At 50.1% G+C, this 12,667-nt stretch overlaps 1 protein-coding gene across 1 annotated transcript in view; it reads left to right on the top strand.

Moving 5' to 3' along the window:
* Window positions 1–12,667, top strand: part of LRRC16B (leucine rich repeat containing 16B) — a 59,125-nt gene that overhangs the window by 37,832 nt on the left and 8,626 nt on the right. Inside the window, 11 exon segments of the mRNA XM_015413516.1 lie at window positions 34–275; window positions 3,140–3,253; window positions 6,211–6,386; window positions 6,568–6,655; window positions 7,950–8,078; window positions 8,195–8,258; window positions 9,398–9,612; window positions 10,524–10,636; window positions 11,138–11,453; window positions 11,546–11,680; window positions 11,777–11,965. Coding sequence (XP_015269002.1) covers window positions 34–275; window positions 3,140–3,253; window positions 6,211–6,386; window positions 6,568–6,655; window positions 7,950–8,078; window positions 8,195–8,258; window positions 9,398–9,612; window positions 10,524–10,636; window positions 11,138–11,453; window positions 11,546–11,680; window positions 11,777–11,965 — 1,781 coding nt within the window.

Below are 12,667 nucleotides of genomic sequence, written 5' to 3'. Positions count from 1 at the left end.
TCCTCTCCATCCAAAGAGGGAAATGGGATGCAGAATGGTGCAGGATCTCTGGGATTTGCCAGCCCGAGGCAGGGTGAGGGGGAGTCCGGGACTTGGCCTGGCCTCTAGGGCAGGAGTTAATGGCTCCGTGTCCTTCCTCTCCCCAGATGATGAGCCGCTTGTGTGTGAGGGTCCAAGAAGAAGTACGAGTGCTCCGAAGCTGCTCAGCTGACACTGTCCAGGAGGAGGTGCTGTATGCGCGGGAGCTCATGAAGGAAGCCAAGAATTCGCGGGCGGTGAGATATCCATCTTCCTTTTGACGGCTTGGCGTTATTCTCCCCTCGGCACGCTTTCGTCCTGCATATCCGCCTCGGATGACCATGGCTAGAAGTTATTGATCCTGAGAACATCCCGTTCAGCACACCTCTATAAGGGCTCGTCTACATGGGATGTGTGCTGCGAATCCCCAACCCGATTCTCAGTCGCACATACCGTTGGGGGACTCGCCTCAGAAAATGCTCCATCGCCCATTGCTACTCGCAAGTGGATTCTGTCTTTTCTCCCATACCGTTTTCCCATGTCCACTTGAGGAAACAGTGCAGGTGGGAAGGCAGAAGCCCCTTGTCATGTCGAGCAGCACTCCTGAGCCGGATTGACCAATGGAACGCTTTCTACGGCGAGTCCTCCAATGGTATGCACGAATGAGAGTCGGATTGGGGGTCCAACCCGCGTTACAGCTCTCGTGCAGATGAACCCCATAGCTTGTCACTCAGCTTAACTGGAGCCACAATTTAGCGGCTGAAACGGTTATATAAAGCTGTCTGGGTCTCTTTCTCCAGTACTGTTGGGTCTCTTTCTCCAGTACTGGCTACACTGACTGGCCGCAGCTCTCTAAAGTGCTAGGCAGAAAGGGGTCTTTGGGAACCTTTGAATCCGAGATTTTAGGGGCTATTCTTGGGATCTTTTGCAGGGAAGCAAGGTGCTCTACCCTGAACGACAGCCCTTTTCCCAGCACTGGAGCCCAGCCCTGACCAGCTGTACACAAGTAACGGAAAAGAGTGCTGTAGAGCATAAGCAGAGTGCCTTTCCCTCACTACCAAGTAACCACTTTCATCCCACCCCTGACATTTCCGGGACACTCCAGGCCACTAAATTTCTCTCTCAGCTGTTCCCATATCCAGGTTTAAGGGCTTTCACGCCACTGTAGACAACGGTGACCCGGTAGACATCATATACCTGGACTTCCAAAAGGCTTTTGACGAGTTCCCTCACCAAAGACTCCAGAGGAAACGTAGCAATCATGGGATAAGAGGACGGGTTCTCCTATGGATTAAAAACTGGTTAAATGACTGGAAGCAAAGGATAGGAATCAATGGACAGTTCAGACAAATGGAGGGAAGTATGCAGCGGGGTCCCACGAGGATCGGTATTGAGGCCGATACTATTGAATTTATTCATAAATCATCTGGAACTCGGGGTGAATAATGTGGGGGCCTAGTTTACAGATGACACAAAATTATCTAGGAGGGTGACAACCAAGACTAACTGTGAAGAGCTTCAAGAGGGCCTCCGCAAACTGGGTGAGTTGGCGACAGTGTGGCAAATGAAGGTCAGTGTTAGTAAGTGTCAGGTGATGCACAATGGGACAAAAAAAATCCCAGCTTCAAGTATTGGCGAATGCGGTCTGAACCTGCTGAGGCTGAGCGGGGAAAAGTTCTTGGGGTTGTAATGGTTAGCTCAACGAAATTGTCAACCCCATGTGCTGCAGTGGTGAAAAAGGCAAACTCCGTTCTAGGGATTAGTAGGAAAGGGATTGAGAATCAAACGGCCAATATTGTAATTCCCCTGTATAGATCGATGGTGCAACCTCATTTGGAATACTGTGTACAGTTCTGGTCACCATATCTCAAAAAGGACATTGGAGAACTGGAAGAAGTACCAGAGGAGGGCAACCAAGATGATTAGGGGGTTGGAACATCTTTCCTATGAGGAAAGGCTGAAGAGTCCAGGACTTTTAGATGACTAAGGTGGGGGGGCATGAGAGAGATTTCTAAAATTATGAGCTGACAAAGAGAACTTTTTCTCTCCAAAATACTAGAATTTGAGGGCATTCAATGAAGCTGATGGGCAGTAGGTTCAATATGGACGAAGGGAAATACTACTTTACACAGAGAGTGATTCAAATGTAGAATTTGCTGCCAGAGGATGTAGTGATTGCCACAGGAATAAACCGCTTTAAAAGGGGATTAGATAGATTCATGGCTACTAGCCATGGTGACCGAGGGGAACCTCCACATTCAGAGGCACTAAGCCTAGGGATGGGCACGAACCAGGAAAATGCAGTTCAGTTTGTGGGGTTTCTTTTTTCCTTTTTCAGTTTGTGGTTCATGGTGTGCCTGGTTCATGAACCACTCTGACTGTCATGAACTTTTAGGGGCCAAACAAACCAGTTTGTTTGTGTGTTTTGTGACCCCGTAGAATGCCCCCCTGGCATGCTAGAGACACCGAACTCACTGGGGGCCTTCATCTGACTCTCCTCTACCTGCCTTCCATGTTTCATGAGGATTGGATTTATTGGTTCTGAGTTACGCCCCCCCAAAGAAGGTGCCCCCAGGAAAGTGTTTTCTGGGGAAATGATAGGCAGACATTTTGAGAGGCACAGTTTCAGGAGTGTATAGAACAGATCCTGTGAAAGCCAGAGACGTCAGTCCAAGTTCCAACTCGCCTGTTGCTTTGACATTTTGTAAACATTTAGACTGAGTGGAGACAGTCTGTCTGGAAACGTACCTGTTCACCAACTGGCAGGAACCTCCACAAACAGCTTGAAAGTTTGTGGAAAGTTTGTGCCGGTTGACTTCGCAGAGCACGAACCGGCCAAAATTTGTCACAAACTTTAGTTCATGAGCCGGTTCGTGCCCATCCCTAAGCAAGCCTCTGAATTCCAGAGCCAGGAGGCAACATCAGGGGAAGGAAGGCCTCAACCTCTATGCCTTGTTGATGGCCCTCCAGAGGAGCTGGTTGGCCACTGTGTGAGACAGGTTGCTGGACTAGATGGACTACTGGTCTGATCCACCAGGGCTCTTTTTATGTTCTTATGTTCAGTGTCCACTTAACTATATTGCAGCTAACCCCCCCCCCTGCATTCTGCTCTCTCCCTCAGCTCTTCCCCAGTCTGTATGAACTCGGGCACATATTAGCCAGTGACGGGCCAGTCCGACACAAGCTGGAGTCAGTTGTGAGCGAGGTATCAAAGGCCGTGGACAAAGAGCTGCAGGTAACTTGATGGGTGGGAGCGTGTGGGTACCCTGTTCCTCTTTCCAATCAAGACACAGGTCTGGTTGGAATATTGAGATGCTGTTCTTATCAGGATGGTGAGACAAAACCAAAAACCAAAAACCTGAGTCTGTCCATGGGATGGAGATACCTTGATATTATATGGAATCCGAGATATCTCATCAGGCTGACTGGGCCTCTCAGCATAAGTGGTGCCACAAAGATACTGTGGAAGTGTCCTGGAATACAGACAGAGCGAGGCAACAGAGCTGGATCACAGCCAAGAGTCCTGTCCAGAAATCAAATACCGGTTTAGCAGCAGTCACAGTTCATGGGTTGCTCAGAAAGGAGAGTCAAGGGCCTTCTGAAACTGTTGATCAGCAAGGCTCGGGCAGGACCGAAAAGCAGAGTCGAGGGTCAGTCCAAAGGTCGCAGCAGGCAGGCAGAGTCTGGAGTTGTGGTCGTGACGTTCACAGGGTTGTGACGCGTTGCTTCCACAAATCTGCAGTTCTCCAGGTCTGATTTCTGCAGGCATTCCTTAACAAGCCAGATTTACAGCCATCTGCTCAGAGGTGCTCCTGCATGTACTCAGAGCTGCTATCGTTAAGCAGCTGGCGCCAAGCCAAGAGGCGAGCAACTCTGTCTGCGTGTCCTTAAGTCTTGCTGGAGCTTTTCCCTTCACTGTTCAGTTAATGGGGGGGGGGACCTGGTGTGCTACTTTCCTGCAGCTGTGCTTTGTTGGCTACTTCAGAGCTAGGTGTGAGTGGGTCAAGGTCAACTACCAGCAATGGATCTTGAGGCTCCTGTATCTCTAATTCACTAACTTCAGCTGGTTCAGAGCTGGCTGCATGTGGCTCCTTGACTCCTGAGGAGTCTTTAGCCACTCTCGGGGTAATTTTGTAGAAAAAGAGGTGCAGGAGCTCATTAGCATAACTTATTTGCATAGGCCACACCCCCTGACCTCACCGGAAGTGTGTCAGAAGGCAACACCCACTGCTCAGGCTTCACTGGACTGTTTTGGATTTCTAGCTATTGGGGGGGGGCGGAAACGTGCAGATCTGTCCTTGCAGAGGAGGGAGAGCTTGTACCTGAATAGAACCTGGTCTTAAAGGTGTCACTGGAAGGTTTTGGACCGGGGGGGCTGGGGGGAGCTCTGCAACTTACCTGGCTGCTTCTTGCTCTGACTGAGGGCTGCTGGGAGCAGGGGGTGGGGTTTGTTGCATGTGCCCGCCCCCTGGGCTCTTTACTGGCGGAGCTCCGCTCCTGTGCGCTCCTGCAGGAAATGTCCCCTGGCCACTCTGAACTCAGGCTGGTCAGGCTGGCCCATGACGGCAAAAGTGTTTGTCAAGGTGACCGAGTGTATTGAAGAGAAGACCTGCTTCGCCAGTTTTAGAGGGTAGCCACGTGGGTCTGCATTAAAACAGCTAGATTCCAGGAGCACTTTAGAGACCAACAAGATTTTCGAGGTACGAACTTTCCAGAGTTCGAGCTCTCTTTGTCAGATACAAGTTGGAATGGAGATCCGTGAGTACTCGTATCCCAGTCAGAAGGAGGCAGGGGGTGGTGCAAAGAAAAGAGTCTGGATTAGGGATGGTCACAAACCAGGAAAATGGAGATGCGTCCCAGTTTGTGGTTTGTGAGGTCCCACGAACCATGAGCTGGGACAAACCTCCCCCGCTTCCTGAACCAGTTCGGGTTTGTGAGGTTCGTGGCTCTTTCACGTTGACGATCTTAGAACATTTGTTTAGGGATCGGCGTGATCCAAGGCTTGCGAAGCATGAACCAGGCTCGGTTCGTGGCGAGTTTAGGTTTGTCATTTGGTTGGTGCCCATCTCTAGTCAGGATGCTTGTAGCTTTGAATCTTGAAACCTCATACCCCCAAAATCTTGATGGTCTCTAAGGTGCTACTGGAATCGAATGCAGCTGTTCCACCTGTAATACGTTTGCATTCCTAGTCCTATTACATTATTCGTTGGATGGCTTATGCTGTATGATGGCATTTTACCCCTCTCTCTTTAGACTGTCATCTGTCTTGAGTCTTGGCGAGAAAGGTAGGCTATGAATAACTGAAATCGGGTTGTTCGGGGCCGGAGTGCGTCGGAGCGCTGCTCTGGCAGCCCAGAAGTGGGCACAAATGGCGGTGGTAGCAAGCCCCGCTCCCAGCTCTCCGCCCCCGCCCCCAAAGCTCCTTCTCTCTAGAGTCACACCGCCGCTGTGGCGCAACTCCAGAGAGACAGAGTTCAAAGTTTAAACCCCTTCTCTCTGGAGTCTTTCCATATACAAGGGAAAGATTCCAGAGAGAAGGGGGTTAAACTTTAAACCCCTTCTCTCTTTGCTTCCATCCACCTCCCCACCCCGCCTTGGCAGGCTGGCTGGGGAAGCAAAAGAGGGGGGGGAGGCATCTTCAAACGCCTCCTCTTCCCTTCCCCAGCCGGCCCTGCCAAGGCGGGGTGAGGGGGGAAGCGAAGAGAGAAGGGGTTTAAAGTTTAAACCCCTTCTCTCTGGAGTTGCACCAGAGCGGCGGTGCAATCTCTCCATTGTATTCTATGGCCCCATAGAATACAATGGAAAGACTTTAAACCCCTTCTCTCGTGCTCCCCCCCCCGCCTTGGCAGGCCGGCTGGGGAAGGGAAGGGGAGGCTTTTGGAGATGCCTCCCTCCCTTTTTTGCTTCCCCTTCTGACATCACTTCTGGTGATGTCGGGGGCGTGGCATATGCTAATAGCCTATCAGGTATGCCAATGAACTCCTGCAGCTCTTTTTCTACAAACGGACCCAACCGAAATAAATAGCTGCACAGCATTGTGGGAGATGAGGGGGACAGGTAGCACACCAGGAGCACAATAGGTTTTGATTGTTTGAAAAAGCCCTCGTGTGGACATACCTGCAGGTGTTGGACTGCTGGGATTTCTGTATGCCATCATGTTCTTCTCCCGCGTGACCTGCCATTCCTCACCAGGTGATCCTGGAGTCTATGGTAGCCCTCACCCAGGAGCTGTGCCCGCATGCTGTCCAGGCCGCCGAAGAGCACAACAAGATGTTGGCGGCCGTCTCGGAGCGCGTCACCATCCCCCGAAACTTCATTCGGGGAGCTCTGCTGGAACAGGCTGGCCAGGATATTCAGAACAAACTCAAGTGAGAAAAGGCGGCGTGTGAATGGGAGGGTGTGTGTTTGGGGGGGTAGCCCCAGAGTGTGCCTTGGCCAGGGCCCAAAGTTGTGGAAGAAGGATCCCTTGCGGTGCAAAGGCCTGGGACACGATGGGGGGATTTATGTCTGCTTAACCTCTGACCGTCTTGACTTCTGACCCCTCCCCAGCGAGGTGAAGCTCTCTGTTGTGACCTATCTCACCAACACCATTGTGGAAGAATTGCTGCAGGAACTCTACCACGCTCACAAGGACCTGGTGAGAAACCCCCCAGAACAGCCAATAGCTCATGTTTCAGAATCCTGAGGTTTTGTTTCACCCAAGGCGAAGTCCTGGAACCTTATTTCTAGGTTTTGAGCCATGTCTTTCTCCTGGAATGAAACAAACAAACAAACAGAATTACCAAGGAAGCATCCCCCCCCCCAGCATGTGGATTCACATTACTGCTGAGTAAATGCAACTTTATGCCCACACGTCTAAAGTTATCAAAGAGGGTGCGATTATCTCACATGCTGGAATGGCCAATACGAACTGTTGAGCTGATGTACCACAATAGTCAGAGGAGAAACCCCCTTCTAGGGCTGAGACTTGAAAGAAGCAAAACACATTCTTCTGCTTGGGGTGTGTGTGTCTTTTTTAAATTTCTTTTCTATTTTAAAGACATATCAAGCATACAAGAGGGGAGATTTTTCGTACAATTCCTTCTTTGACAAACTCATGCCTAATTTATCATACATTTATATATTTCACCTTATATCATGAATATCACTTGCAAATATATCAAATTTGCACTTTAAATACCTTTAACAAGTTTTGAGGATCTGTCTTGTTTGCTTAGTGTAGTCTTCAGACCTCGTATAAAGTCCTGACCATGTATTTTCAAATGTGGTTTCTGGTTGTCCTTTCAAAATTAGTTAATTTGTCCATTTCCGCCGTTTCCAAAATTTTGCTTAACATTTCTTCTCTCAAAGGTGTTCCTGTTCTTCTGCAATATTTAGCATAAAGTATTCTAGCAGTTGTAGTCAAATACAATATAAGAGTCATTTTTTTTACAACTTTTTTTTTTCCAATAAGTGTTTTTTATTTTGAACAATATATACAACAGTACAAGAATATTTCTGGAACAAAGGGTACAGAACATTTAAAAATGTTTTGTAAGATTTTGTGAATCCAGACCCAGTATTTTTTTTTACTTTATCACATAACCACAACACATGGTAAAAGGATCCAACATTATTTTGACACTTCCAACATACATTTGAACATTTAGGGTCAAATTTAGTGAATTTATCAGGTGTGATATATCATCTATAAAACATCTTTGCTTGTGGGGGGGTCTTTTAACTATTACTCGTGCTATGAGCGCATCGTCTTCTGTCTCAGCAAGTGAGATAGACAGAGGAAGCAGGCTAAGGCATTTATCCCCTGGCTTGATTCATTCTTACAGCCATATCCTCGGACATGTACCCCCAATGCCCATACTCCCAATGCTTCGTAAAGCCTCTTATTTTCTGCCCCCATCCATGACGCCTCCTCTCCTCCCTAACCACAGGCCCAGCACATCATCCACCTCCGCCGACTTTCTGGGGGTCAGGAGAATGCCGTCTTCCCGGAGCACCTAGGGAAGCCCCGTCTCCGCGACCACGAGGAGACCACCGACGATGAACTTGGCTCCAGCATCGTAAGTACTATAGGTCGGCCAACGTGCGGAATACTTTCTGGAGAGATCCAGTAGGCTGACGTTCCATGCCATCAAAGGAGTCGGGGTCACCTAACCTCTCTCTCTTGTTCCCACAGGACACCATGGCCATCAAGAGACAAAAGAACTGCCGGAGAATCCGGCCCGCTTCTGCCTTCATTAGTGAGTTCTGGTCTTTCCAGACTGGTTTTCCACCCTCTCTCCATCTCGCTTTGTGCAAGGTTGATCTATTCAAAATGGAGCCGGCTCAACTGCTACGAGCAACTTGAACAGTCCCCTGGAGCACAGTAGCATTGCAGGGGCAGACGTGATGCCATGTCAGGGGTCCCCAGCTCCTTCCTTTGGCCCATTTCTAGAGCCACCCTCTTGGGGTTTTGCAGTATAGTTGCTTAGCGGAGCCGAAATGGATTGGGCTGTCACGGGCTGGGGTGCCAGTCAAAGGTGGTCCAGAACAGGCCAAGGTCAGGAGCCACGAAGACAGTGCAAAGTCCAAAAAGTCAAACCGGGGTCAAAAGCCAGAAACACAGAACCAAGTCCAAAATCACTAACCAGAAACGTAGTCCAAAGCCAAGCTGGGGTCAGGAGCCAGGAACACAAAGCCAAGTCCAAAGCCAGGGGGTCCGAAGGTCTAGGTGCAAGAGCTGAACTGGAGTGGATGCTAGCAGTACGAAGCTGATTTGTTGCGTCCACGAAGAGTACTGCCCAGAGTGTGGAGTTAAATGCTGCTACCAATTAGCCAGCTGCACGGCCGGCCAGGCTCCTGTTAGAACTCTGGGCTAGCTGAGCATCTCCCTTGTAGCCTGGCCTCTCTTCGCCTGCTTGCTAAGTTTTGCCGCAGTTGCTCCCTTAAACAAGTCACACGTGGGGGTGAGTCAGGAGGACTCTCAGCTTGTTCTTCCTTTTTATCTGGGCCAGGTGTGAAGACTGCTGTTACAGGCAGGTGCCAGCTATCCTCTGCTGCTTCAGAGGGGCCAGCTGTGGTTTCTGCAGGCTCTGTCAGCTCATCCTCATCAATGCCCATGACATGGGCCAGCATTCCTTACCCAGACCTGCATGCTCACAGGCACACTATCTATCTCCATAATTGTCTGTTTCTATGCTCTGATCCATCTATTGGCAGATGCAGTACCATGAACAGTCTTTGCCATCCCTGTGGATGTGCTTCTCGGGACACACCATTTATTCATCCACCTATCCTCTCTCTTCCTGCACACACCTCCTCCTCCTCATCCATCCATCCATCCTTCCAGGCTTGTCTATCTGCCCCTTAATCCCCCCTACAGACCTGCTTCCTCTTGTAGGCGGCACAGAACAGGATGGCGAACTGACTGTTCCCAGTATGGACTCCCCTTTGGGCTGGATCTCCTTGGCCAGCGGAAGCCAGTACTCCCGGTCCTGCAGCACATCTTTTGAAGCGCTCTCTGACTTGCCGACTGAGGGCATCCGGCTGGAGCACCAGACCCGTAGCAGGCCTCGACCCCCTCGCACAGCTCCACGCAACAGCTTCCGTTCCAACGTGAGTACCGCAAACAAGTTCTTTTTTTGTCTTGCTCATCTCTGCCCTTTTTCTCCCATTCTCCCGCTCGGTTTAGGCTTCAGTTCTCTTTCTCACGCAGCTGCACAGGAAGTGCCTGCCCCAACCAGGCGGGACTTCCTGGTTTGCCAGTTGAACTTTTCGTTCATTCATCACTCCATTTGTTCTCGCTGTTTCATGTTTGCCATTTTGCATGCAAATCTGGGCTTTTTCTTCCAGGATCCTTCCGGGATTTCACATACCTTGTGGGGTTTTTTTTTAGTCTACAAGAAATTAAGAAATTTAAGAAATATGAAGATAATTTAAGAGGGTAGCCATGTTGGTCTGCAGCAGAACGCCTAGATTTGAGTCCAGTAGTACCCTAGAGACCAACAAGGCACGAATCTAGGAGATATACAAAATCTCCCACCTCATTTCCTGTCCTTTGCTCTTCTTCTCTTCCATATTTTTCAATTCATTTCCTCCTTTGCTTACCTATTCTCTATATCACCCACCTTTCATTAGCTTTATTCTGTGGTTTTCTTTTCTTTTTTGCTTGTTCAAGTTTCAGCGTTTCTCCCTTTAATCTTACTTGGCATCTTTAGTTTACTCCTTTACGTTGTTTTTCTTTTCATTCTAGTTCAGCTTCCTCCCAAACGAACGAGTTATCCTTTCTCAAAACAGGAAGTCCCTCCTATGTGAGGGGCGGTGCTTCCTGTTTAGCCTGCATACGGATGGACATGCAACGTTACAGGAGATGATTAAATCAACAAGATTTTCTTCTTGTTTTGAGACCAGAATTCCTGTCCACGGGATGTGAGGCATCACCTATACTCCTTTAGGGTGGCAATAAAAGAGATGTTACGTGAAATACGTGGGGGGAATTAATAGGCTGACCTCTCTTTCCCACTCAGAACCGAATACTGGCGTCTATCGAGCCCTGGGAGCAAGAGAATGGGTCGATGCCACGGCTGGATGAGGGCCTGGATGAATTTTTTAACAGAAGGGTGCTTGTGGACAATACCAAGTGAGCCGAGACGTATTGTACAGAACTGCACTGACTCTCTGCGTGCCTTAAATTGCTCGTGTGCCCTGTAGGGTTGCCAACTCTGTGTTGGGAAATTCCTGCATATTTCAGGGTGGGGCCTGCGGAGTTCGGGGAGGAGGGAACGGAGCAAGGATGGCACAGCGGTCACCCTCTGAAGCGTCCATCATTGTCTCAAGGGGAACCGATCCTCGTAGTCTCGATATCAGTCGTAATTCTGAGAGGCCTTGCAACCGGCGGGATGGCCGTGGGTGAGGTGGGGCAGCATCCTGGGGGGGGGGGAATCAAAAAGAAAAACAAAGCTTCAGCTCCTTACAGGAAGTGGTGACCATAGACTTCCTGATGACTCCTAGAGCTACCCGGAAGTGGTAAGGGTAGCTCTAGCCTTTGTAACCGAGCTCCTGTTGGTCTTGTTGCTCCCAAGAACCCCTCGTGTGCCGTGCTTGATGGCTGCCTCCCTTCCTCCCACCTCTTCCCCTGCAGCTATCCCAGGACGCCAAAGAGTTGCGGCGTGAGGCCAGGCCCTTCTGACCCCCTTCCGCCTCTGCAAAAGAAGAGGAGGAAGGGTCTCTTCCATTTCCGGAGGCATCGCAGCATCAAGGGGGAGCGGGACCCTGACGATCTGCCCCCGAGTCCTCCCCCGCCGCCCACGGGTGGGGATGAACACAAGACCCTTCCTCGCTCCGAGGAAGAAAGGAAGCTAGGACAGGATGCCCTTGCGATGGCAGTGGGTCTTCCAGGAATGGGGACCGCAGCCCCGGGAAGTGGGGTGAAGGGTCTGCCGAGCAGAGTGAGACAGGTAAGGATTGCTTTGCTGCAGGAAACTGGGCAGAGGAGCGCTCAGAGAAGCACTTTTTCAATGTGTACCTTTCCCCACCGCCATGGATCTAGGGCTCCAATCCTGACGCGGAGTGGACAGAGCCAGGCTCCAGAGGGACAGAGCTCGTGCAGCCTTCCAGGGTCCAGGGTGTGGCATTGCCGGGAATGGGGCGTGCAAAGGGGTGGAGCCTGGACGCCAAGCTGGAGGTAATTGGCGGACGCGGGACATGGCTCCGGGAGGCAAAGTGAGCGGGGTTCTCCCTTCCACACCTGGGACTCACGTGCTTTGTTGGCTTGTTCCAGAGCGTGGACTTGGAGCGAGGAGGGAGTATGCGGGACCAACACAGAAGACGGTCCTCGGATGACTCAGGTTATAGCGCTTCCCCAGACCTTGGCATGAGTCTTGCTTCTTTCCCCAAGTCTCCTAAGCAAACCTTAATCTCCTCAGTGTGGTTCCTAGAGATGTTTGGTCCGTCAGTCCCCGCATGGAACGTAACACACATTTTTTACTGCCTACAGAGTTGCGTGCATTTCAAAAATTCAGATTTTCGCAAATTTAAAACCGAATTTTCAGCACCCGATTAAAATCCAGAGACACAAGTCAGCCAAATTCCGATCGGGTTCATGGAGACTTAATCTTTAATCTTGCTGTAATCTTCCCTGTTTAAGCATGCTTAAAGATGTTTTTAATCCCTCTTGTCGAAGTCACTGGGATTTAAACGTGCTGAGCCTTGCCTGTATCGTGGCCCCTAACTTGTAATATCTTGCTCCTAAAAATTGTTAACTCAATCATGTTAAGTAGGTGACTTGTCAAATCAGTATTTTACAGTTTCTCCCCTCTCTCCCGCCAAACAACCCCAAGACTATCTATTTATTTATTCAATTTATACCCCGTCCTCCCCGCCGAGGCAGGCTCAGGGTGGCTTACATAAAAGTGAATATATAAATACAGTTGAAATTATAATAGGTCCCGGTCACACGAGCGGGATACTGCGCCGCTGAAGGGAGGCAAATTAGAGCCGGAGCAAAAAGAACCGTGGTAGCGCGATCCGACGCGCCCCCGTGGCTCAGTGCTCGGGACTTTGGCAGGTGATCAGATGCAGCATGACAAAACGGACATTGTGCGTTTGTGCGCATGTGTGAGACGGGGAACGGCGCTGGCTGCGACGGGCTACCAGCGCTTCCCCGATCAGA

This window comes from Gekko japonicus, unplaced genomic scaffold (genome assembly GCF_001447785.1).
Source record: "Gekko japonicus isolate JY-2015 unplaced genomic scaffold, Gekko_japonicus_V1.1 scaffold1098, whole genome shotgun sequence".
Lineage (NCBI taxonomy): Eukaryota > Metazoa > Chordata > Lepidosauria > Squamata > Gekkonidae > Gekko > Gekko japonicus.
The sequence above is the reverse complement of the archived record's forward strand: the minus strand, read 5'-3'. Positions and strand labels throughout refer to the sequence as shown.